Below are 24,682 nucleotides of genomic sequence, written 5' to 3'. Positions count from 1 at the left end.
CATCCCCTCCTGGGTTCCCCATCCAGAGACACTTCCCGCCCCCTCACAGCCCCCTGGCTGGCACGTTTGCCTCTTGCCCTCCTTGCCAATGGTGCCAAGAGCTCAGTTCTAGCCACGCTCTGCCGAGCACGATACACAGCAGCACCCGTAGCAAGTCACCCAGGCCCGGGGACGCTTCTCGAGCTAAGCGATCCGGGCCCTAAAATCCCCTCCGCGGGAAAGCGAAGGCCGGGTCACCTTGCTGTCTCTTCGGGGAGTGTCCTCCCTCCCACCTCCCTGATGCTCTCTCCCCCTCTTCACCGCAGCTGCAGCAGGCCCCCAATATGTGCACACACGCATGCCCGTGCCCCGGGATCTGCCCTGGGCGCCTCAGAAATCTGGGTTCTTTACCTCAGGGCTCCCAGGGCACAGACCTCAGATGGCGTCTGCCGCCCCCTCCCCTCCCCCAAAACCTCTGCGTCATCTGCCTCCACGGACAGTTGGCGGCAGCAGGCGGGGGAAGCTGCAGTTAGAGCATCAGGGGCCTGCGTCACCGTCACCGCTGGACTGACAGCAGCCAGGCCCTCGTTGCCAGGGGAACGGTCCCCCGAACCTCCGGGTGCTGAGCGCATCCTGCAGCGGTTTCCATGGAGAGGGCCCTGCTGTTCTCCAGTTCTTTGTTCCTCAGGCCGCCCCAGCTTCACACCAGCATCTCCCCGTCTGGGTTGTTCTTTGTTTCCTTCCTTCTCACACGGTAACCTTCTGTGGCTTTTTGAAGCTGCTGCTCTTCCGCTTCCCAGGATCCAGGGAAGGTCGTGCCCTGAGCTGGCCTGTGGTTCCACCTGTGCCCCCGGCGCACGCCTCTGAGCTGGCGCCCAGCCCCCAGCCCGTGGGCCCCAGTCCTGCCACAGTTCAGATCTCCCGAAGGAACCATGTATCAGCCCCAAGGAATGTTAAGGCCGGAAGGGCCATCAGAGAGGTTGGGCCACTTGGCTGAGGACACACAGCTACCGAGGGACAGAAGCAGGCCTCTCGCTTTCGGCCTCTGGGCCTGAGCTATCTCTGCTGTCCCCCTAGCAGTGAGGTGGCTTCTCCAAAACCATCCCATCCCATCCAAGAGCCCAGGTGGAACGCCTGTCAGTCAGGAAAGGTCCCTCCTGCGCTGGGCTGTGGGAAAGCCCCCCTCCCCTCATCCCTGGAAACACCCCCTCCTGCTCTTGATGCCCAAGGCCAGCTCTGGTCCAGGTCTGGGTTCCAGGAGCATTGTGGGCAGCCCGGGGGTTAGCCTTGTGTTGAGGCTGGGGGTCCCTCCATGGTAGGGGTGGGCCAGTGCCAAGGAGGGTCCACGCAAGAACTGGTGACTGGGCAGGAGAGAGTCTCTGGAGGGGGCCAGGAGTGGGACAGCTGGGGTCTGGCTTCTCTGTTCTGGAGAGGTGGGGAAAAGGGGGCCTGAACCCCTCACCCCTTGTTCCGCACCCCCAGTCTCCAGCAGGTACGCGGCTCAGTTTTCTGCAGCCTGGACACTAGGTGGCGCTCTCCACCCTGTCCTGAGAGTCTCGGGCCCCCTGCTGGGAAAGGTGGCTGGGGCCTGGCGTGGGCCATCCAAGGAGAGCCAGAGGGGCCAGCATCCCCAGGCCCCAGCTCTAAACCCCTGTCCCGCTCAACCCCCTCCAACTCTGAGCCCTCCCCCCCATTTTTGTTTCTGCAGCCGTTCTCGTCTGCGCCCCCCTTTCCCACGATTGCTGCTCTCCCCAGTGGGGGTCCTGCAGCTCTCCCTATCCCCACCAGAACTCCCTGTTCCTGGGGTGACACTAACATGCTCAGGCCTATTTTCAAAACTCGGAGTCCCCAAAACCTGCGCGCAAGTAAATGACAGAAGAAGCTCCCTCCCTCCCCACCCCTTCCCTCCAGGGCTCCTGCCTGGCCCGTAGCAAACTGAAAAGGTTTGAACAACCCCGTGCTGCCTTCTGCGTAGAACTGAAAGTTGCATAGAGAGGGTCAGGGACCAAAACCGCTGGTTGCGGTGCAGGATGCTAGCTGAGGAAGGCAAGGGACGTGTGGTGTCCCCCTGCCGCCCACAGAGGCTTGGTCTTCCTGCCGCCATCCTGGGAGAGCGGTTCTGGAAACCCGGGGCTTTCTGGAGTCCAGGAGTGTGCACGTTCACCCAGCACGTGGGGCGGGGGCAGCCTGCAAGGCCCGAGTTCCCGTCCCCCCCTCCCGCTGTGGCTGACGTTCCTCTCTGTCCCCTCCAGGGAGGAGTGAAGGTTCTCATCACAGGCCCGTGGCAAGAAGCCAGCAATAATTACAGCTGTCTGTTCGACCAGATCTCAGTGCCTGCGTCCTTGATTCAGCCCGGGGTTCTGCGCTGCTACTGCCCAGGTGAGGGGACCAGCCACCCGCCACGGGTTCAGGGGGGCCCCCAGGAGTGCTGCACCAAGGCTCAGCCTGGGCGCCACCTGGGACAAGTCACGTCAGTACTTTGAGGCTCAGGGTCCCCCGCTGGGATGGAGGGGTCCCCGAACAACTAGTATAACATCATCAGTTGAGGCTCACAGAGCACTGAGCAGTGCAGAGAGGGATGGAGACCTGGTGGCAGTGGGACGGAGGGTCAAACTGAGAATAATGGGTGCTAACTCCCTTGAGAATGTGGAGCCATGCACCCGCACCCCAAAAAGGGCACATCATGTAATTTGCTTCCAGTTTCAGGGGTAAGAGCCCTCTGCTGTCCTGTGACTCTGACCTTCACCTCCCTCCCTCATCATCATCTGCTTAGCTAGACACACATTCCCATCTGCTCAACTCCTTGACCTCTGGCCTGCCAGCCCCATGCAGTCGGGACCCATGTCTTTCTCGGTCACCATGTGTCCGCCAGGGCACCTCACAAGGAGATCAGTATTTGTGAAGGAATCTGTTTCCAGAGTTCTGGTGTTCCAGTGCCCATGGTGGGTAATGTGTCCTTGGGCTGACAGTAGCTCCAGGGATGGCCTGTCCAGCTCGCCCGGAGAATGAACGGAGAGTAAGCCCTACCCCGTGTTATCTGAAGCCAGGCATCTACAAAAGGAGCCAGTGCTCCCTGTGGAGGCTGAGGGTTTGCAAAGACAAGTGGGGACAGGAATCTTGGGCCACCCCAGCTCTCTGCCTCCATCCACACCATCCCCTCCAGCCTGGGGCTCCTGGATTCACATGGAACGTTCTTCCTTCATTTTTGCTCCTCTCCCTGTGCAGCCTGCTGGGGCAGAATGCTCTAGAACTGGGTTCCCAGGTTTAGCCCCCACGTGAACTTGGCACCTCCCTCACCACAAACATTGCAGAGAGGCATGGATGATGCCCAGGGTGGCCTCCCCTTCCTGGCCCTGCCCCCACCACTGCCTGGCCAGCTCCAGAGGACGCACTTAGCCCCCTTTGCTCCCGGCAGCCCGGCTTGGCCTGGAGCACAGCCCTCAGCAGGCCAGCGCGGGTCAGCCTAGCACAGCTCCAGGCTGCGTGGCCAGTGCCACCGCCACTCCCCACCACCTCTGTTCCAGGGGGCAGGGGGAGAGGGCAGCCTGTTATCATGCCGTCAGCTCACCACCTGCTGCGGGAGCAGGACTCGCCTGCTCTATAAATAGAAACCACTTCCGGTACCTGGGTCTTGCCTGGCAGAGGTCCCAGACCTTGCCTGTCCTAGGTTACCTGACCCTTCCACAAAAAGACTGGCCTTTGCATGCCCTCTGGACAACATCCCAAGCCGGGACCTGTCGCATCACAGCACACCCCAGATAGCCACTTACCATCTGGTGACTCTAGGCCCGTACTTGACCCCTCAGGGCCTCCATTTCGACATCTGAAAAGCCAGCTGTCAGATGGGTGAGAGCAGAGGGGGAGGAAGGTCCATGTAGCGCTGGGTTCCCGGGCTCAGTTCAGGAAGGCGCTCCGTGACACAGGTCTTTCTGTGTCAAAGAAGAGAGGGGCTCAGCGCTGTTGGGTCTCTCGGCAGGCCGCTGTGCTGGTCCCAGAGCCTTCCTGGGTCCCAGACCCTGGCAACAGAGTCTGCCTAGGAGAGCATGTCTCCCAGGGGTTCAGCTCCTCTAACAGAGCACGTCTTGGACTCAGAGATGAGAAGCCACAGGCTCAGACGGACACAGAGACCCGGGGCCCCATGGCTCGAGCACCCTTTTGTTCTGCAACTAACCACAAAGAGGGGGTCCCCTTGGGACAGCTCTGCTTTCAGGCCCAAACTAAAGTATGTCACTCTGTAAGACAGTGCTGAGTGTAGGCGCGCATTCCTTCATTCATCAGATCGTTTACCAGGCCCTGCTAGGCATCTAGGATGGAGTAAGGCTGAAGACCCAGCCCCTCAGCCCAACTCTGAACCCGAGGAGCAATCGGCCCAGGGAGGAATCAATCATGCAAACAAACCACTGCCTTGGCAGGAGGGGGCAGGGGTAGACTGGCTGTGAGGGCCCCTCCCTGAGCCTTCCGAGGGCTCAGGAGAATGAGCTGATCTTGGGGAAGGAACACCTGAATCCAGAGCCAAACTGGCCTTGCCAGAGAGAAGGGCCCAGAGGCCGGGGAGCACAAGACAAGACACCTCAGGAGCAGGGAATGAACGGGAGGAGGGGACACAGGGGGCACACATGGCCACCACTCACTAGCCCGGCACCGTGATGAAGAGACCAGACCCTGACCAGGGACACGGTCCCCTACCACCACGGGCCACAGACCCATGGAGCGTGGAGTCTGCCCCCTACAAGATCTTGGTAGTGCTCCAAGCTCAGGAGAGAGACAACCAAGTCAGGGCACTGAGCTCAGGGGGAGGGGCGTGATGACAGAAGACCTGGGACTTCAGGAAAGGCGCCCCTGGGCTCAGGAGGAGACAGGAGAAGCCATCAACCAGAAGACTTGGCTGGCAGGAAAGCCCTACTCTGGGTTCCTGGGAGGTCCCCAAAGACAAGGGGTAGAATTCAACTTGAGGTAGGCAAATGCACTGCGTTTTGAAGCAATTCATTCAACAAACGGTTGAGGGGCTGTACCGTGCCAGGCACTGACCTTGGCCCTGGGCACGAAGAGGCGACTAAGACAGACCTGCGCCCAGCTCTCGCGAAGCTTACACTTGACTGCAAGAGACAGAAAGAAACAAGGAGACAAATCGCCAAGCAAGTCGGAGGGAGAGTGGAACAGGTTGTGGGGGAGCCGAACACTGCAGGGCTGGAGAAGATGGTAGGGACCAACCCCTGTCCATCCTTCTGAGTCATGGGAAGGAGTCTGATTTGGTTTCACTTGCAATGGGAAGCCATTAGTTTTAAGTAGGGAAGTGATGCGATCTAAATCATGTCTCTAAAAGATAATTCCGGGTGCGTGGGAGAACAGATTGCTGGGAGGAAGAACAGAAACACGGAAACCGTAGGAAGCGGGCAGAGGGGTGATCTTTCCTGACTTCGGGAGGGGTGCTCCCTGGGCAACGCATTCCCACCAGTTTCAGGTGGGGGCTTTGGGACGTAGCCCCCCCACCCCCCGGCACCATCCTGGCAGGAACAGGTGGGTCTCCGGATGGCTGAGGTTGCCCGCAGCAGGACTCGAGGTGAGAAAGGCCGGCAGCTTGGCTCAGAGCGGTGGCAGGGGGGATGGAGACAAGTGGAGGGGCCAGCACCCGCTGACGCTCTGAATGAGGGGAGGGAGCGAGCCGAGGACGAGCCCTGCGCAATGGCCTGCCTGCACCCAGCTGCTGGTCTGGGACCCAGAGACGAGGATAGGTCCTCTCCTCTCCGTTCTGTATCCCTGTGGAAGGATGGGATGCTTTCGATCGTCCACATTCCAGCATCACAGGTGGTACAAGTGCCAGGAGATGCCGGGAGGTGTGGAGAAGAACAGGGGTTGAGGAACTCCCCACCTAGGCGCAGAGCTGAGCAGGCTCAGCTGGGGTGTGGCAGGCTGCGTTTTCTCCTGTTGGTAAACAAGGCAAAGCTCCAGGGAGGATGAGTGACCATGAACTTGGAAGTCTGCCTGCTGCCTGGGGACGCTGTCAGGGCCGCCGGAGGATCTGGACTTGGCCGGGAACCCCTGCCCAGAGAGGCACTGCAGTACGTCCTACAGGACCCCCTCCCCCCAGCCCACCGTGGAACCAGCTAGTTCAGCTTCTGGTCTGGAGCTAAGAGACCACACCGGGGTAGAAAGTGGAGGGGAAAACCCACTGGTCCCCCTGGGGCAATGACATCCTGAAGACCTGCTCTGGGGACAGTGGCATCACACATCTACCTGGGGTGAACAGAGGCCACAGCTCAATGAGCTGGCTTTCCCATGGGAAGCAAGGTCTGACTCAGAGGGAAGCCGGAGCTCTACGCCTCCCCGGGGAGCAGCTGACTTGGACGGCTTTCTCAAGTCTGTAAACTGCAAACCAAGTGCCCAAGCAGTAACATGATCGCTGTGTGCGTCCTCCCTGGAAATCTGTCCTGGGGAGGCCCCGGGCACCGGTATCTGGTGTTCCAAAAAAGCAGGGCAGAGAGCACAGAGCCCTGACATCTACCAGAGGACGAGGCCTGGTGGGGTGAGCAGGCTGCACGCCCATACTGGCCCCAGGGGCCATCTCTGTGGGCCACTGCCCCCAAGATTTCAACAGTAGCTGTGCAGCCCCTTTTACCCCAGAACCGAAGCAGGTTTCCTCCAGGGGCGGGTTCTCTTCTTGCCGATAGCAAGACTGTCCCAGCTGTTTATTCAAGCCATGCAGTCTTCATTGAGCCCTATGTTGGGGACAGAAGGGTTAATGAGACCCACAGTGGCCTGCCTTCCGAAAGGCCACAGGCTTGGCATGGGAGGGAGCCCTAAGCTTCGTGCGAGCACCCCCGGATCGGCCCCCGTGGGCCCAGAGTAACAGGCACGGCGGAGGCTCTTGCCCTGGTCGGGAAGGCAGGGGAACTTCTGAAAATGCATGGGAGGCCATGCTGAGCGCAGCAGGACAAGCTTGCAGGAGAGGATGAAACAGAAGTAAGCACCAAGACTCCGCAGCAAATGCTGTTTCTGGACGCCGTCTAGGAGGGATGGGGTGCGGGAGAAGCCAGGCAGCCATGGGCGGGGTTGGGGCCCATTCATTCACGCGTTCATTCAGCAAATCCGCACTGACTTCCTACCTGTCCTCACCAGGGAGCGGAGGCGATTACAATACGGGGTTTGGGAGTGATCACGGGGCGCCTGCCTGAGTCTGGCGTCCAGAGAAGTTTCCTGGAAGGAGAAGCACTACATCTGGGCCTCGAGGAAGGAGCAGGCAGAAGCTGGGGTCACCCAGGGAAGGGCGAGTGAGGAAGGGGCCCTCCAGGTTCCTGTGTGGTACAACAGACGGAACGGTGCCCACCCCCGACCCGACCCTGACCTCTCTTTCCTTTTCTTGCAGCCCATGACACTGGTCTTGTGACCCTACAAGTTGCCTTCAACAACCAGATCATCTCCAACTCAGTGGTGTTTGAGTACAAAGCTCGGGCCCTGCCCACACTCCCCTCCTCCCAGCATGACTGGTTGTCACTGGACGGTAAGAACGGCGCTCGGGTTGCCGGGTGCTGAGGAAAAGGGACCCGTGGGGACCCTGTGTGCAGGGTGTGAAAAAGAAAGAAGCATTCAGGTTCCCTAAGGTCCACTTGGGGCAAAAGTCTCTACCACAGACGGACCAGCTGGGCTGCTCTCCCTAATCTAGGTCTCTCTGCCACAGAAGGAATTAGATGAGCTTGGGCCTCCCAGGGGATCTGAGTGGCAGATAAACCCCCAAGTTGCTCAGACGTTCCTCTCTGGACAGGGCCTGAGAAGCTGGGTCTGCGTGGGTTCTCCTGCCCCCAAGCCAATTTCTAGGGTGTCCTCGCAGAGAGAGCCCCTGGAGGCCATCCCCAAGTCCTGAGCCTCTTAGTGATGAAAGCAGAGTGGGCAGTCCAGGGGAGGTGGCTCAGGCTCGGCTCCTTACATGTTCCAAGTCCTTGATGGGGGTGGGGGAGGGGGGTTGTATTAAGTGCTTTTGCCTCCTGGGGGTAACAGACCAAACCTCGCAGAAGCCCTCCAACACCTGTCACCCCCGGCTTCCAGGCTGTTTCTACCTTAGCCTCTGCCCCATAGAGCATCTGAACCAAGTCCGGGATCATCATCATGGCTGACGGTGGAGGGCCAGGGAGCCCCAATAGGCTCAGACGGAAGAGACAGGACCTGCTGTCCCAGGATGGCTCTCTGAGAGCCACTGGCCTTGAACATGAGTGAAGGTTGGCACTGGAGGCTCTGCAGAGAAAAGCTGCCCAAGCCAGGCGGGGGAGGCCGCCCAGCTCTGAGCATGCCTAGCAGAAGTCCCAGAGCGGGCCTGGGGAGCCGAGCTGTAGTCTGCTAGCTGGCCCCGGGCCAGAGCGGGAGCAATGGCTGCACACACGTCAGTTTCAGGGCAGCCCGGAGGAGCAGCAGTCTGTGGGGTACTTGCCAGAGACCTCATCAGCCCGAGGTGTGGGCTTTGCCCCAGCTGCCCCGGGGCCCTCTGTAGGGATCACTTCCTTAAGCACCTCTCCCCTCTGCACACAGCAGCCCTTGGCCTTGTCGACTCCCAGACGTCCCCCTGGCTGCTGGCGGCTGGAGGATTTTCTGGGCGTGGGCACATGCCCTGGGCAGCTTTCCTGAGCCACCCCCTGTGCAAACCTCAGCCTCATCCCTGCCCCGCTCCAGCAGCGACAGGGTTCCTGGCGGCCACCCTGGCCACCGAAAGCCTCCAGGCTGTTCCCAGAGGTGGCTTTGGGTCAGCAGACATCAGCACCCTGGCAGTAGCAGCATGGGAGCCCCGGGCTGGCCTTGGCAGCCACCCTGGGCAAGCCTGGAGCCACCGAGCTGGGATGACGGCCTGCACGACTGCAACAGAGAAGGGCGGGGTGACCGGGGCTCCTGCTCAGGAAATCCGGTTTGGGTTTTGCAGAACCAATGGGAAATGGGACAGGGTACTCTGCAGAATCCCAGCTCTTCCTGAGTGACCAGGTTACCTCCCCCGGGGTGAGGACCCATGTAGGACCTGCCTGGGAGATGGAGCCCTTCCGAGAGCCAAGACTCAGCCAGGCAGTACCTTGGAGCCCAGGAAATACCAGCCAGCCCCTCGTGGAAGCCCAGGGAGCAAGCTGCACCCTGAGGTTACTAGCAGGGGTGGATGCTGGGACAGAGACCATGGGGAAAGGAAAACACCTCTGCTTCATTACAAACACACGTCTCAGTCCTCGGCCATACCAGGTCCCTGAAGCAATGAGCCTGTACCGCGCCAGACGCCTGATCCCCACCAGACCCTTCCCCAGAGGACTAGGAGCTCAGACCTCCAAGAGCCTCCAGTTGAAATAAGCGTCCTCCAGCCCCTGGCAAAATACACAGGAGAGATGACAGGTTGGGGAAAAGACAGGAGAGGCCCACCCCGGACAGGGAACAGACCAGGGCCCCCACAGACCTCATGAATCCCTCTCCCTCTGGTCTTGGACAGGTATCCTTTCAAGTAATGGGAGGGGAAAGTGGCCAGAGCAGAGGAACCGTGAGACCCTCCCTTCCCCTAAACGAATACAAGTGCCTTATTCACGGCAGGAAAAGTTTCCCAGGATTTCACCCGCCGGATAAATAATAACCTTGGGGGGAGGGGGGAGCCCGAACTGCAGCCGCAGCGCCAGTGCAGAATCTGCCTCATGCCAAAGGGACAGCTGGGACAGCCCCGAGGGTAGGGGGTCCACCGGCCTCTGGCCAGCCCTGTGGCTTGGCAGTGAACTTCGCGTGGGGGAGGGCGCTGCAGGGAGCAGGCCGGCGGCAGCCTTCCTTCCAGCTCCTCTCTCCCCTCCCGCCCCCACAGTTACTGGGCAGACTCGCCCTGGGAGCTGCTGGGATGTGGGGACGCGCGTGCTGCGGCGGTGAGGGGGAGGAGAGGGGGTGCAAAGGGGAGGGGGCGAGGGACTGCAGCGCCGAGCAAACTGGGGCGCGGCGGCCGGGCGGCGCGCATGCACACACGCGCGCACGCACACGCGCGCACGCAGGCACGCCCGCCCGCGCCCCGCTCCGCACCCCGCGCTCTGCAATGCAGGGGCGCCTCGCGCCCAACCCGACTGCGGCAGGGCACCGCGCACCCGGCGGGCCGCGCCTCTCCCCAGCCCTGCGCGACCGGAGAGCCGCGGGGAGCGCCGCGCGCTCGCAGCCCAGCTGCCGGCCCTGCCTGCGCCCCCGCCGCCGTGCTCCCGACCGTGGGGGCGCCGTTCGCTCCCCGCCCTCCCGGAGGGGGAGGACTGTTTGGGGAAGAGATTCTGCCTTCATTTGATTTTTTAAAGTGGATGTTTGCCAGACGGAAGGCCGCGTGGAAGCACGAGCGTGGAGCGCCGCAAACCCGCGCGGCCGCGGTCGTGCAGCCTTTGTTCCCGGCGCAGCCTTTGTCTGAGCCAACGGGCCGGGTGCAGGGCGAGCTTCTCCGGCGAAGCGCTTGGACCTCGGCCCCCAAATCACATCCGAGAGCGTAGCCATCCAGGCGGAGACCGAAGGAGGAGATGGGTGTGGGGGGAAGGGGGCGCTGCCTCCAGCACTTAGAGAGCTAGGGCGGACCTTGGGAAGCGCGGCCCTCCCAGTCCTGAGAGCAGCAGCTCCTCCGCCAGAGCTAGGTGGCTTCTCCCTCACCCACCCACCCCCAGCCCTGTCCGCCTGGAGCCCCGCTGCCTAGCGCGGGCTGGCAGGTTGCAGGCCACAATGCGTCTTTGTCCTGTGAATGTGCGCGGGAGTGACTGAGTGCCCACCAGGTACATCAGAGGAGCTCAGTCCAGCCCGGTGGGCAGGAAGGCTTCCCCGACCTAAGACATCAAGCCTGAGCAGGCTTCAGCTAAGCCAGGAGGGATGAGAAGGAGGATCCTAGGGAGAGGGCGCAGCAAGGGCTGAGGGGGTGGATGGAGCCGGGGCTGGCTTTGGCCAGGCTACTCGAACTACCATTTTCACCATTTCTTAACCCAAAGGTGCAAATTCAGCACAGATTTCCCAGGGCCTGACTGCAGAGCGTCTGGGGCAGGCCAGCTGTGCATTAGGGAAGGCAGTGGGACCTCTTCCAGGCTACAGGCAGTCAGACCGAGTTTACCCTGGAGACGTTCATGGAGGGACTCTGGGAAATGTCTCTTCTGCCTGCTGTAGGTCCTGCAGACACACACAGCCCAGGCTGTGCTGCTCAGGGAGAGGATGTGCTGGCTGTGTAGATGGTCTCCCTGTGCCTTTTTGCAAAGAGAATCCACCCAGGCCATTTGACACTGCAGCTCCAGCTCCAGGCTCCCGGAGTGGAGGGGGTGGGGCTCCCATCTCACCAAGGGCACTGGGACACCTTTAAGTGACTCCTGTCTCTGGAATAGAAGATGAGTGGAACTTCTGGGCACACAGTTCTTTTTCTTGCCACTATCTAATTCTTCCCAAGGCCAGCTAGAGAAGCCCCAGGTTCCCCCCGGCCCCACCCCCGCCAGCCCATTCTTGGATCCCCACTAAGCTGCGTAGACTTAGACTATTTTCAGTAGCTTCTCAGGCAGCAGCGCCTCTGGCTGGGCAACAGGATCCGAGTGAGGCTCGGATGCAGCAGCTTACCCCTGGCCACCTGGGCGGCCTCCTGCTGACCCCCGGGGGCAGGGAAGGGACCTTGTCATCTCCAGCAGAGTGGGGAGCAGAGGCTGGAACGGACTTCAGCCGCTAGGTGCCGGCTTCCTGTATAGGAAGCCCCAGGGCAGGGTGGGCACTCACCAGCGCTGGGGGCGCTGGGGGCGTTAAGCCAGCCTCCAGGGGGTTAAACATCTGGAAACATCAAGAGTAGAGAGAGCAACTCTCTACTAAGGAAGCGGAGAGAAGGAAAGGCAAGATTTGGCCTCCCCGTTTGATCTTCTACACTGACCAAACCCTCTATGCTAACGGACGGAAGATGTATAGCTGGGGTGGTCCCCAGCTCAGCCCCCACCTCCGAGCTGCCTGCCCTCCAGGCTGCCCCCCCGCACTATGGCTGTGCTCCTGCCACCCTCTCCCGTGATAGCACAGCCTCATTCCACCGGAGCCAGAGACCACACACTGACCTAGAGATGGTGGGGGTAGCCCAGTGGCAACAGGAGAGGCCACTCCAGCTGTGAGACTGGCCCCCAGAAGCCTCTGGGTGTTTTTTTCCCTCCCGTCGTGACACTCCAGGGTGTTCTGATGAATGGCCTGTGCAAGCTGCTCCTCGCCTGCCTCCCTCCCTCCTGCAGACCCACAGCCCACCTCCCAGGTACCCTCCTCTGAGCCTTGGCGGGACGCTGAACTGTCCACATGGGAGAACACACACAGAGTCAAGCAACTGAGTTGTAAATCATGTAGAATGTCACTGTTTTACTAAAAACAAAGAAGTTGATTTTATGGAGTTGAATATAAAATCCACAAGAGTTTTTAAGATAAGACATACAACGGGAGGGAATTGTCTTTGACTTTGGAGAGGTGACTTGAAGTCCCTCCATTGCCAGTGCCTGCGGGCCTGGCCTCACCTGCCTCTGGGAGGACTTTAGAGAAGCTTCAGGAGCACCGACGTAGGGGTTCCCCCTGTAAGGAAGAAGTGGGTGCTGCCCAGAGTCTTCTGGTGTTCATCTGGAGTGGGTTATCTCATGGGTACTTCTATGCACAAGCTAACCTGCTTCTGTGTGCCCCGGACCTCACTCCCGAGACAAGGGGGCAGAAGAAAAGCCTGGTTTGACCTGGTCTTACACATGGGACTTGAAGCTCAGGGGCAGGGACTTCCCTGCCTCTGAGCTGCAGCCTGCCCGGCCAGTGCCTTTCTTCCGAACACAGGCGCTCTTCCCGTAATTGGTCTTTGTGGGGTCTACGTCGTTACAGATTGGGGGTGGGTGTCTGTCCTTAGCCCTCCTTAACCAAGAACCCGGGGGCCTGGTCCTCAGATGCCTCGTGGAGAAGTGATCTGCTGTTTGCAGCTGGGGCCACAGCAAATAGATCTGTGAAGGGCTCCTCTGTGTGGCAGGGAATGGGTCACCTTGGAGCTGGGCCTCACCCGCCTCCTTGCAGCAGTGACAAATGGTGCCCTGCAGAGAACCAGCACGGAGGAGCAAGGCCAGCATCTGCAGAGGCCGAGGAGGCAGCCTCTGCGTCTCCCTCCTGGCTGCAGGAAGCAAAGGACAATCTGTGGAGGGAGCCCGGGAGCTCGGGCAGATGTGGGTATTCTCATAGGATGGGCTTGCCGGCTCTCTTCCCCACTCGGAAGCATCAAGGTGGGAGGCTCAGCCAGTTCACCTTTGACCGTTGCATTAGTGTCCCGGGGCCACTGGAACCAAGGACCATAGACTCAGAGGCTTAAAACAGAAATATATTCTCTCACAGCTCTTGGGGCTGGATGTCCAAAATCAAGGCATCAGCAGGGCCATGCTCCATCTGAAAGGGATAGAGGGGAATTCCCTGGTGGTGGTTGACCATCCCTGACATTCCTTGGCTAGTGGCAGCGTGACTCCAATCTCTGCCTCCGTCATCACGCAGCACCTTGTCTCTGTGTGTCTCTGTGTCCCCATTTTCTCTTCTTGTAAGGGTACCAGTCATTGGATAGGGCCGGCGCAATCCAGGAGCAACTCATTATAACTAGTTACATCTGTAATTATCAATTACAAAAACTTTTTTGCCCAATAAGGTCACATTCTGAGGCAGAGGGAGAAGAGAGTGCCCCAGGAGAAAGCGGGCTATACATTCACCCAACATTCCAGAAAGAGCCTGTGGTGGAGACTGAGAAGAAGCAGTCAGGGGAGTTGCAGGGACTGGGAGAGGGTGAAGCCACAGAGCCTGGGGTCTGGAGGGCCTCACAAGGGGATGGGGCAGTCAATGGGGTCACAGGTCCCGAGAGCCCGCAAGTTGAATGGCCGTGAATAGGCCCCCTCTTCTGGGCCACTCTCTTCTCCCTGAGGGCTTGGCCCCACCCAGGGCTCCCGCTATGGTACACAAAGGTAAAGGTGCAATATCTCCTCCGAGCCGAGCCTCAGATCCAGAACCATCCATCTAACTGCCCCCTGAGACAGCTCTGCTGTCAGATTTCTCTTGGACAAAGTCAACACCTCCCAAATGTTACTCACTACCGTTCTTTTGTTTACTCCCTGCAACCCTCCATCTCCTAGACCATTCCCCTCGCCAGGAAGCCAGGAGTCACCCCTCCCCACGCCCTGTAACCCTCCTAATGCTTTTGTCCCCCCCGATTTCTCTTGCTTCTCTGCATCTCCTGTCCACCACCTTCACGCAGCCCAGCATCACCTCACATGTGCGAACCATCTCCTGGCCTCTTCTCTCACCTCCCTCTACCAGGGGCCGTCAGTCCTTCATCTGCTGTGCACCAGACACCACTTGAGGCTCCAGGGAACCTTAATTCTCATGGAGCTTATATTCCAGTGGGAGAGAAACGACAACAAACAAATCACAAAGGAAAACGTCAGAGTGTTTAAAATGGTGGCCTGGTAAAGGGTCCGGCGCAGCTACTTCAGGTTGGGGGTTCCGAGGAGGCCTCTCTGGGAAGGCCATATGACAGGAAGGGAGCCAGCCACACTAAGAGCGAGGGAAGAACATTCCAGGCTGCGGGACTAACAAGAACAAGGTCCCCAGGGAGAGGGCAAGCCTGCCATGTCAGAGGAGCTGAGGAGGCGCCTGCGGCTGGGCAGAGGAAGGGAAGGTGTAGGGGAATGACAACGGTCCAGGGAGGTCAGTGGGAGCCAGGCCAAGAGCAGCCCATCAGCCAAGACATGGAGCTGGAATTTTATCCTGAGGACAACGGGGGCTGCAGGAGGGTTTTATGCTGGTGAGTCACACCCTCGGCTTTGTGTTTTTGAAACCACCAGCCATCTGAGGCTCCTACAGTGCAGGCAAGAGACAATGGGAGCCTGGGGGCCCATAATAATGGGTCCCAAGAGACACGGTTGGGGGTTCAGAGTCAAGGCTTCTGTGGATGATTTGAACGTGGAGGGTGAGAGAGAATGAGGGGTCGTACCTAGGCTTGGGGCTTGAACAACTGGGGTAGAGTGGACCGTTCTGTGGGATGGAGGGGCTTAAAGAAGCAAAAGGTTTGGGCGATGGGGAGTGAGGAGTTTGGTTTCTGTTCCGTCGCACTCCGCTGCCTTGTTAGAGTCACAAAGTGTACATCTGGAAGCCTGCAGGTCAAAGACAGGCCAGAGTGGAGATAAAATTTAAGAGTCGTTAGGGCATAGATGGAATTTAAAGTCATGAGCCAACTGCCATCGCTCCATGGAAGAGTGTCGATAAAGGAGGGGGGAGGGGGCAGGTCCACCATGGGCTCCCCCAGACATTTGGATGTCAGACAGAAAGGAGCTGGCCAAGAGCCCAGGGAGACACATCCAACAAGTCAGGAAGAAGATGGAAGGACGTGATCCCAGGGAGGCTAGGAGAAGAGAGGGTGTCAAGAAAAAGGATGTGGGCAGCTGTGTCACCTGCCAAGTGAAACATGGGGCAGAGCGTTCCAGGCGGATGAAGCCCCATGGAGGGATACCCTCAGCTAAGAGGGAGCAACATGAATTGAAAAAAAAAAAAAACAGAGAAATGGCAGAAAGCTCTGGATGAGAAGATGCCAAAACTGTCTCTGAGCTTAGAGCCAGTCCAGGGCATGGCAGGAAGGCCGAGGAGCCTCTCTGACTCCTACCTGACCCAGGATGTGCTGTGTCTCCCCTACTTCGCCCTTCCTGTGCCGCAAGAGGAAGGACAGGTCCTACTTTGCCTGTCTTGCCTTCTGGTGTTGGCCCGTAGACTTGTGGGCCCCAGGAAAGCAGCTTCCCTGTCTCGGGGCCTGGGGAGACATCCTGCACCTGCTCCGAATCCCTGGGGCAAACTCCCTCCCACTTGCTCCCCGCTGGGGTACAGGGGCTGGGGGTGAGCCCCAAGGCAGGAACCGACTGTGTCTTACTGCCAAAGGGCATGTGGATGTCAGACCCCGTGGAGATGGCTCTCATCCAAACCCCTGGCTGGTGCAGGAAAGCGGGAATCCTGCAGATGGGCCCAAAGACCTCCTGGCAGGCCCACTTGGGCAACTGTACCCCTAGCTCGTCAAATGAATGTATGGGACCCCCATTATCCTACCGCATCATTTGGATGGGGGCAGCCATGCTCCAGACGCCATAACTTCAACAAAAGGCCTCTTGGCCAAGCTGGACCCCAAAGAGACCAGAAGGCCTAGGGATACAGACAGTCAAGCCAGCTGGCTTCCTTAGCCTCTCCTAGGATCTGGCTCCCTGAATCTATCTCCCTGGAAAAGAATGGAGACGTTGACCTGTTTGACCAGCCGTGGGGAGCCACGTTCTTAAGACTTTGACACTCAGAATGTCATCAGGAAGGAGAAGAGGCCAGGAGCAGCGCCAGAGCTGGTCTGGCCCCCCGGAGGAAGTGAGTCCCGGAGGTCCCAGAGCTGGGTGAGGGGAGACAGTCCCCTTCAGTCCAGTTCCACATGGGACAGAGCAGACAAAACAGCCTCTGCCCAGGGCCAGGAGCAAGGCGTCTCCTTTTAAAAGCTCCCCAAAATACACACGTTTCTGATCTATCTGAGCAGCCCAGCGACCTCCTCCCCGCCTGTGACAAGCTGTTCAGAATAGTCTGGGATGCCTGGGTGGCTCAGTGGGTTAAAGCCTCTGCCTTAGGCTCAGGTCATGATCTCATCAGGGTCCTGGGATCGAGCCCCGCATTGTGCTCTCTGCCCAGCAGGGAGCCTGCTTCCCCCTCTCTCTCTGCCTGCCTCTCCGCCTACTTGTGATCTCTGTCTGTCAAATAAATAAAATCTTAAAAAAGAAAAATAAAAGAACAAAATAGTCTGACAAGCCGAACACCAGCTCCCTCCACTGCAGGATCTCGAGGCGCTTTACACTTGTGAACCCGAAGTCCTTTGTTTGCGAACAAACAGTGACAGGTAGGTGTGTCAGACGCTCCGTGCTTAGTAGGAATAACAGGAGACATCTCAAACACCTGCAGCAGAGCGGAAGTCGTTGACACGCCAGAAACAAACTTTGAATCTTCGGGAGTTAGAACTTGAAGGAAGCTCAGTAAGCACCTAGCCCAACCTCCCCATCCTTCTGGCAGGAATGTGGGCCCAGAGAAGGGCGGCGACTGGTCCCAAACCTGATTCGGGGCAGAAGCCCCTCCTGACTCCTGGTTCAGCGTGCTCCCCTCCTCGCACCACCGCACCTGCCGGAGCTCTGGAGGCCAGGATGAAATGAGCTGGCTCGAAGCCATGGTGGTGTGGCAGACTGTGGTTTCCTTCCCTCGGTCCATGTCCGCTCAGGTGTCCTGGCCCAGTGGGCTGATGCTCCTTCCTATGATTCGCACTGATGAGAGAAAAAGCAGCCCCCTGGCACCCACCCTCACGTTGAAGGACTGGTTCTGACATCAGCAGAGGGGGAGGGCCCCAGATGTCCTTTCTCCTGCCCAAGTCCCAGATGTGCTGGCCGCGTGAGCAGGGAACCCTGCCGCAGTCCTCACCCCACTCAGGAGCACTCTGGTGACCACCTGTGTCATTTCTATGACATCAAGCTGCATCCAGCCGCCTTAACACACACGGGAGAACTGGTAGACCTCCGAGCCGCCATGACTGTCTCTTTCTGCAAAAGCTGCATGTTAGGACAGAGCTGCCCCCCCAGGGGTTACACCTGCCAGGCCCCATCCATGAAGCATTTACGTGTATTGAGGCACTAAACTTCCCAGCAGCCTACGAGGTGCGCCGTCCTCCACATGAGGACACTCAGACGCAGCAGTAAGCCAGAGGTGCAGAGAGAATCATACACTCATGGTCTGATTCCACCTGCTCACTCTTGACTCCCACACAGTGGGCCTCTTCTCCCTGCTTCCGACCTGGCCTCCAGAGGTAGAAGCGTCCCTTCTCCCTGCTCCTCTCTTCCTAGGATGCTTCCCCTGCTCAGCCAAGCAGTATGTAAATTAGGACTTTCAAACCCCACAGGGCTTCCTCCTCCCAGGTCTGTCACTGTCCTATCTTAGGCTTTTCTTATCCCATATCGCCAGTTTCCTGCCACTTTATTTGTCTTCCCATCCACGCTATATGCCACTGATGCATTCAGAAAGGATGGACGGAGCGCTCAGTGTGCGCTAGGCACTGTGCGATGTGCTGTCCACTGGGAGAGACAGACAAGAAACCAGCAAACATAACCCAGTGTAGTGAGATCTGTTAGGGAGGGAGGCATGGGGCTGAGGGAGCACTTGTTGGGGGGAAGAGGGTGGTCATCTGTTCCTTGGGAAGGTCTGGATAAACTCACCCTCCAGCATGGGATACCATCCCTTCTAATCGAAACATCTACTCTAAGCCCCCTCCTCTCTAAAAGCCAGTTCCCCACCTTGTCCCTTTTTCCCCATGTGCAGGACACCTTCTTTTTTTTTTTTTTTAAAGATTTTGTTTATTTATTTGACAGACAGAGATCACAGGTAGGCAGAGAGAAGGGGAAGCAGACTCCCTGCTGAGCAGAGAGCCCAATGTGGAGCTCGATCCCAGGACCCTGGGATCATGACCTGAGCCGAAGGCAGAGGCTTTAACCCACTGAGCCACCCAGGCGCCCCAGGACACCTTCTTTTTACTTGGTTTTCCCATCACACTTTGTAAATTCCTCCATTTGCGATTATTCTTTGTAATCGCTTATTCACTATTTGGTGCCAGGCACTGGGCCAAGTGCTAGAATCAAAACAAATGAACAAAACGTTCATTTTTGGAGGGGCCTATGTTCAACCAGCTGACCATCTAGTGGAGGAAAAATCAGACCTGACCTCCAAGCCTTCCCATAACCAAGAGCTTGGGGCACTTGTAATTGTGGAATGACTCCTCAGGATGTCTGGGAGGAATTTCTTGAAGAAATGACCCTTGAGCTGAGATCTGAGGAAGGAGAAGTTAGCTCCGTGAAGAGGGAAGGCAAGAATATTCCAGGCAGAGGGAACAGCATCCACAGAAAGCTCTGCGGTGGGAGGGAGCCTCACGGGTATAAGGGAGCATGGGAAGGCTGCTGAGGTAGAGAGGGAAGGGGGATAAGACAAGAAAGGCTAGTCTGGGTGCTCAAGGATAAGGTTGTGTGGGTCAGGCTAAGGAGAGCTGGCTTTGTCCCCACGAAGAAGGCAGACACTGAGGGTTTGAGACATGGCCAGTGTGTGTATTTCGAGAAGGGCCCTTGGCTGCTGTTTGGACAATGGCGGAAGGAGGGTCAGAGTGGGTGAGGATAGACCAGTTAATCTTCTGGGCTGGGGATGATGCTGGACTTGGTGGTTCTGGAGAGAAGGGGCAGAGCAAGAGACATTTAGGAGGTGACATCACATGAATTGTAGGTGGATTAAATATGGGAGTTCTGTGTCATTCACACCGGAGAGGACTAGTCACAAGTTGGGCTGAGTTTGAAGGGCTTTGGGGACATCATGTGAAAAAATCAATAGTGAGCGAGTGGCTTTTGGCTCCAGAGCTCAGAGAAACACATGGCAGGAGAGCGAAGTCTGTGACATGTTTGCATGGAAGTGGCATTGCATGAAATGGGCTAAGGCATGTGGATGAAATTGACAAAGTTGAGAATTCAGCTGAATCCTGAAGCCAAGGACTTTTATCTTAATTATTATCATGTCCCAAGAGACTAAGAACATAGTGGGTACTCCATAAATGTTTCTTCCAGGGATGGACCGATGGATGGATGGATGGATGGATGGGCAGATGGGCGGATGGGTGGATGGATGGATAGACTGATGGGTGGACTGATGAACAGTCAGTGGTGTTTTATGGTCATCGTCCTCACTGCTGACTAACCTTAGCTTTAGGCTGTAGCATCCCTGATGTCAGGCAAGCTGAGGAAGGTGTCCCGAACTGACCAGGTACCATTGCCTCCCGAGAGGCGCTCTGCAGGACCCAGGGTTTTATAAGTCAACTGTGCAGGCCCCTGCCCCAGGGAGCTCACAGCCCAGGACACAAGACACACCAGACAACACAACTCCATAGGGGCAGATCCTGAGGGTTTATGGGAACACACGAGAGCCAGGGGTATCCCTCTGTGCCCCCATCAGGAAGGGAATGTGTTTGACAGGGGCTGATCCTGAAAACTTTAATGTTTGTTCATGGCAGTGCTCTTCATATGTAGAAAGAATCTGAGGGAGTCCACCAACTGTGAGGTCAGAGGTGCCAGTCCATATAAGACCCCCTGACTTCTGATACGAACTGCAAGTTCTGGGGTGCCTAAGACCATGCTCAGGTTCAGTAATGCACTGAAAGGACTCACAGAACCCACAAAAGCCATTATACTCAGAGTTTATTATGTGAAAAAGACACAGATTAAGACCAGCCAAGGGAAGATGTGTAGAGGACAGAGACCAGGAGGCTACCCTGTGGAGTCATGGACAGTGTCTGTTTGCCCGACATCAGTGGGGGCCGGTGCTGGTGGAGTATCACCAACCAAGGAAGCTCACAGGAGCCCCCACGTCCAGAGCGTTTACTGGGGCTCCGTTGTGTGAGCATGAGCCCTTGTCCACCCGGCCAATTCTTCCCCAACCTCTCTAGAGTTGGCTGATCCTGTGTGACCAAAAGCCCCGCCCTAAATCACGTTGTTGGTCCTTTTCGTGTGGCCAACCCCACCCTTTAAAGACCCTCTGTGACCAGCCCTTACCTTAAATCGCATTGCTGGACAGCCGGCCACCGGAGGCCTCCAGGCAAACAAAGACACTCCCATAAGGCAGAACATTCTAAGGACTTAGAGATCAACCCCCAAAGGCAAGGATAGAGGCCAGACCTCTTTTGGGGCGAGGTTAAATTTTTTACTGAGCAGAGCAGCACCTCCTCCTTCTCTGTTCCCACCTGCCCTCACCTGCCTCCCTGCCTCCTCACCGCCCCAGACCAACTTCTACCTGCGTCCGTGCTGGGAGAGGAAATGTGTGTTTTCTGTTGTCTTTGTTGCTGTTGAGTTTAAACAGTGTTGCCTCCACACAGATCTCGGGTCAGCTTCAGCAATTCTTTGGGGCCAAAGAACACATTTTTTTTTTTTTTAGGAAAAATGGCTTTTCTTTTGCAGAGTGTTGTCCAAAGCTCAACATCTCCTGGGCAGAGACACGAAAGTAAGTAGATTACAGATCAGTCGATCTAATGGGGAATTAAATAAGAAATTCCAGAAGCCTTTGATGGCGAAGCTCATTATTCTAACATATTATTTCAATTACCTCTTTAAATTACTCACCTGCGCTACAGGCTGTGATGCTCTGTAAATGAACCTGCGTCCCATCTCCATCCCACAGACAGCACCCCTGGCTCTAGCAATGTTCTCCTCTCGCAAAAGTGCTCTCCTGATGGTTCCATTTGCTGCTACAGGGTTATGAGCAGCTCCATTTGGAGCTGTCGGCCTCCTCCTTCCCGTCCTCTCTCCCCCTCTCCCTCCCCCTCCCTGATGCTGGGGGCTGGGAGCCTGGAGGAAGCTCCAGAACCAGTTCCCACTCTTCCCACAGAGCTCCTCTTCCTTCTGCCGACACGGGTGGGAATGGATCTGACCTTGCAAATGGTGACCAGCTGGGTACAGATGGGGATCCCAGAGCCAGGACGGGGACCTTGGCAAGAGCATTCCCATTCAGTAATTCACCTCAGAAGAGAAAGGGAAGACGCATATGCAGCCTTCAGCCACCTTCTAGGATGTTAACAATTCGGTGTGATTCTTAAGACTCAAGGCTCTAATTCTGTAAGCTCAGGGATGTTTGTTTTGACAGCGGAAGGCCTGGCCCGGGTCACCCGGGAGCTGTGGAAGCCAACTCCTCCCACAGAGCAGGGACTGCACAGAGGTGCTAGGGAGCCAACCCAGAACCATGGCAAACACAGCAACACCAGGCTGGGCCCGAGGCATTCAAAGCCCCCAGTTCTCTGCCACTTAGTAGTGGCTAATGCATTCATCAGGAGTCTTAGTGCTCCTCCCTTGAAAAGCAGCAAGAGAGAAGAAGCTCCCAGCAGAAAGCCCATGTGTAGCAGGAAGTCTGACTCCAGGGCCTGACTGCACTTAAAGACATCATTCCTCCCCCAACTTTCCTGTGTGGAAGACCCAGTAAGAGGGTGAGTGGGTGGTTTGTCTTCTATCTCCCACATGACTTATAAGTGAGTTGAAGCCAGGAGGACCGCTGGGCGGGGCTGCAGTCTTGCGATGGCGCTCAGGGGATTTCTCTTTGGAAAGGGATGGATGGTGTCTCTCAGGCTCATGGCCATGCACGGGGCTGACCCAACCCATGGGTCCCATAGAAGCCAGTGAGCTGCCAGTCTGCGTGGGGTCGTGGCCATACCACGAGGGTTCACAGCAGAAACATGACCCGGGGTGTCAAAGAGAGGCGAGCTGGGGGTGGAGGAGCCCATAGGTGCGTGACCCATTGTTCTTTTCTCTGGTCACCTTTGTTGTTTTTCTCACGTTAGCCCCTACCTAAAACTAACGTATCCGTTCTGCTTCCCTGAGGTGCCTGAGGTGGGTGCCGTTTAAAATGCACTTGCCTCTGATTGTGCCTTCCCTTTTGACTGCTTTTTCTCTTCTTTGGTAACTCAGAACACAATGTGACGTGGCAGCTACCGTGACCTCGGTAATTATTATTCCTAGGCGGTAGCTGGTTGCTTCCTTAAACGGGGAACTTTCTAGCTCTTGTTTTTACTGGTGCGGGAGCGTCAGGTTTGGGGAGGCAGCAACCATCAGGATGGGGATCTCCAAGCCGTTTCCACCATCAATACTCTCTGTACTGGAGTCTCTGGACTCCATTGTTGCCTCTAAGAGAACACGGACTTTTCTCTTTAATCGGATTTGCATGTTAAGAAAGGATGGTGTCTGTTGTGTGAGAAAGCACACCATGGCAGTTTCAATAAGTGCATTCTGAGTGTACCTTTCAGGTAAACAGCTCCAATCACAAACATGACTCCATTGGACAGTGGGTGCGCGGCGGCCTCTTTCGAAGGCTTGCTAGGTTTTCCTGCCTCGCGGAGAAGCCAGCAGCGGTCCAGACCCTAGGCACCCAGGCTTCCTAAGCTCCTTTCCAGAAGGATTCTGGGGGTTGGGGCCCTGATTTGGCCATAGCAGAGACCCATGAATTCTGCCCATGAGGGTCTGGAAGCCCTTAGGCAGGCAAAAAGATGTATGGAAATGTGTAGAAGAAAAAGCTTGTCTTCGTTCTGGCAACCATAACAAAGCACCACAGACTGTCTTAAACCACAGAATTTTATTTCCTCATACTTCTGGAGGCTGGGAGTCTGAGACCAGGTTTAGTTTCTTCTGAGGGCTCTTTCCTGGGCTTGGTGATGGTGACCCCCTCACGGTGTCCCCGCAGGATTGTTCCCGTACGTGCTTCCGTCCGCAGGGTCTCTCTGTAGGTCTAAATTTCCTCGTAAGGAAATTTACGTTGGGTGGGGAGCTACCCTAACAGCTTCATTTAAATGTCATTACCTCTTGGAAGACCCTGTCTGCAAATACCGTCTGGGAGTCAGGGCTCAACACGTGATTTTGAGGGGGACACAGTTCAGCCCCCAAGAAGTTATTCTCCCCATGGAAGTCTTGCCTGAGGGGGATTTCATCACTGCCGGAGGGCTCTTCTAAGGCCCCAGACATGCCCTCTGAGACCTCACAGGGGTCCATCCCTCAACACCAGGGCTTCTGCTAGAGTTTTCTATCTTGGTCAAGGTGTGGACCGGTTACCTTGCTCTCTTGTTTGACTAAGACAAAGCAACAAGTGCTTTTGGGCACCAGGCTGGGACCTTCACAAACATCCCACCTGAGTCCTTACAATGAGCACGTTGATGCGGCCACTATGTTCATCCCCGTTTTACAGATGAGCCTGGAGAACAGACCCTTCCTAGGGTGCCAGAGCTGGAAAATAGGGGTGCCCAGGCCCTTCTGTCTGCTGAGCAGAGAGCACTCACTGCTTGGATGCTCTGCCTTCTAGGGATTTTAGGCTTCTGGTTCAAACAAAGCCCCGGCCCAGACTGGCACCACTGGCCTGGCTTAGGGGGCCCACAGGCCAGACACGACCCTGACTCTTTGAGGACGTCTTTGAGGATGTCTGAAGGGTGGCCATCGAGTTGACTGGCATGGCTTCAGGAAGGGAGTTTGGGGGAGGGAGGGACAGCAGCCAAGCTGCCATTGTCTGTCTTTGCTTCCTTGTTCCACCTGGTCATACCGTCCCTGTAGCTGCGCTTCTCTGGCCCCCGTGAGGCTGAAAAAACAGCTAAGAGCTCCAGCCCCAGTGCATGGGGACTCGGGGGGCTCTGCTCCTCACTACTGCATAGTCCAGGACAGGCTACATAAGCCTGCTGGGCCTCAGTTTCCTCCTGTGTGAGCTGCGGTAACAGCAGCACCTACATCCCAGGCTTGGTGTAAACATGGGAAGAACGGATGCGGGTAAGAAGCGCAGTTGGGGCTCGGTGACTGCCATCCTGATGACGGTGACAATGACGATGGGAATGATGGTGGTGGTGACGACGACGACGGTGGCGATGACGGCAATGATGACGACAACAATGATGAGGACGGTGACAACGACAACGACAACGATGATGACGGGACAGTGACAATGACGATAATGATAACAATGACAATGATGACAGCAACAACGATGATATTGACGACGACGACGATAACGGTGACAACCATGAGGATGACGATGATGATGATGACGATGATGAAGTGATGACTGTGACAATGACGATGATGACGATGACAACAATGATGATGACGATGATGGTGACAGCAACAATGATGATGGCGATGAC

The 24,682-nt window shown here is 57.1% G+C and overlaps 1 protein-coding gene across 1 annotated transcript in view; it reads left to right on the top strand.

Moving 5' to 3' along the window:
• Window positions 1-24,682, top strand: part of LOC111154898 (calmodulin binding transcription activator 1) — an 811,409-nt gene that overhangs the window by 726,524 nt on the left and 60,203 nt on the right. The window contains exons 10-11 of the mRNA XM_022514846.1: window positions 2,232-2,358; window positions 7,343-7,477. Of these exons, the coding sequence (XP_022370554.1) occupies window positions 2,232-2,358; window positions 7,343-7,477 (262 nt within the window). The remainder of the gene's footprint in view (window positions 1-2,231; window positions 2,359-7,342; window positions 7,478-24,682) is intronic.

This window comes from Enhydra lutris, unplaced genomic scaffold (assembly GCF_002288905.1).
Source record: "Enhydra lutris kenyoni isolate GAN:26980312 unplaced genomic scaffold, ASM228890v2 scaffoldscaffold38, whole genome shotgun sequence".
Lineage (NCBI taxonomy): Eukaryota > Metazoa > Chordata > Mammalia > Carnivora > Mustelidae > Enhydra > Enhydra lutris.
This window is presented reverse-complemented; position numbering and strand designations above follow the sequence as displayed.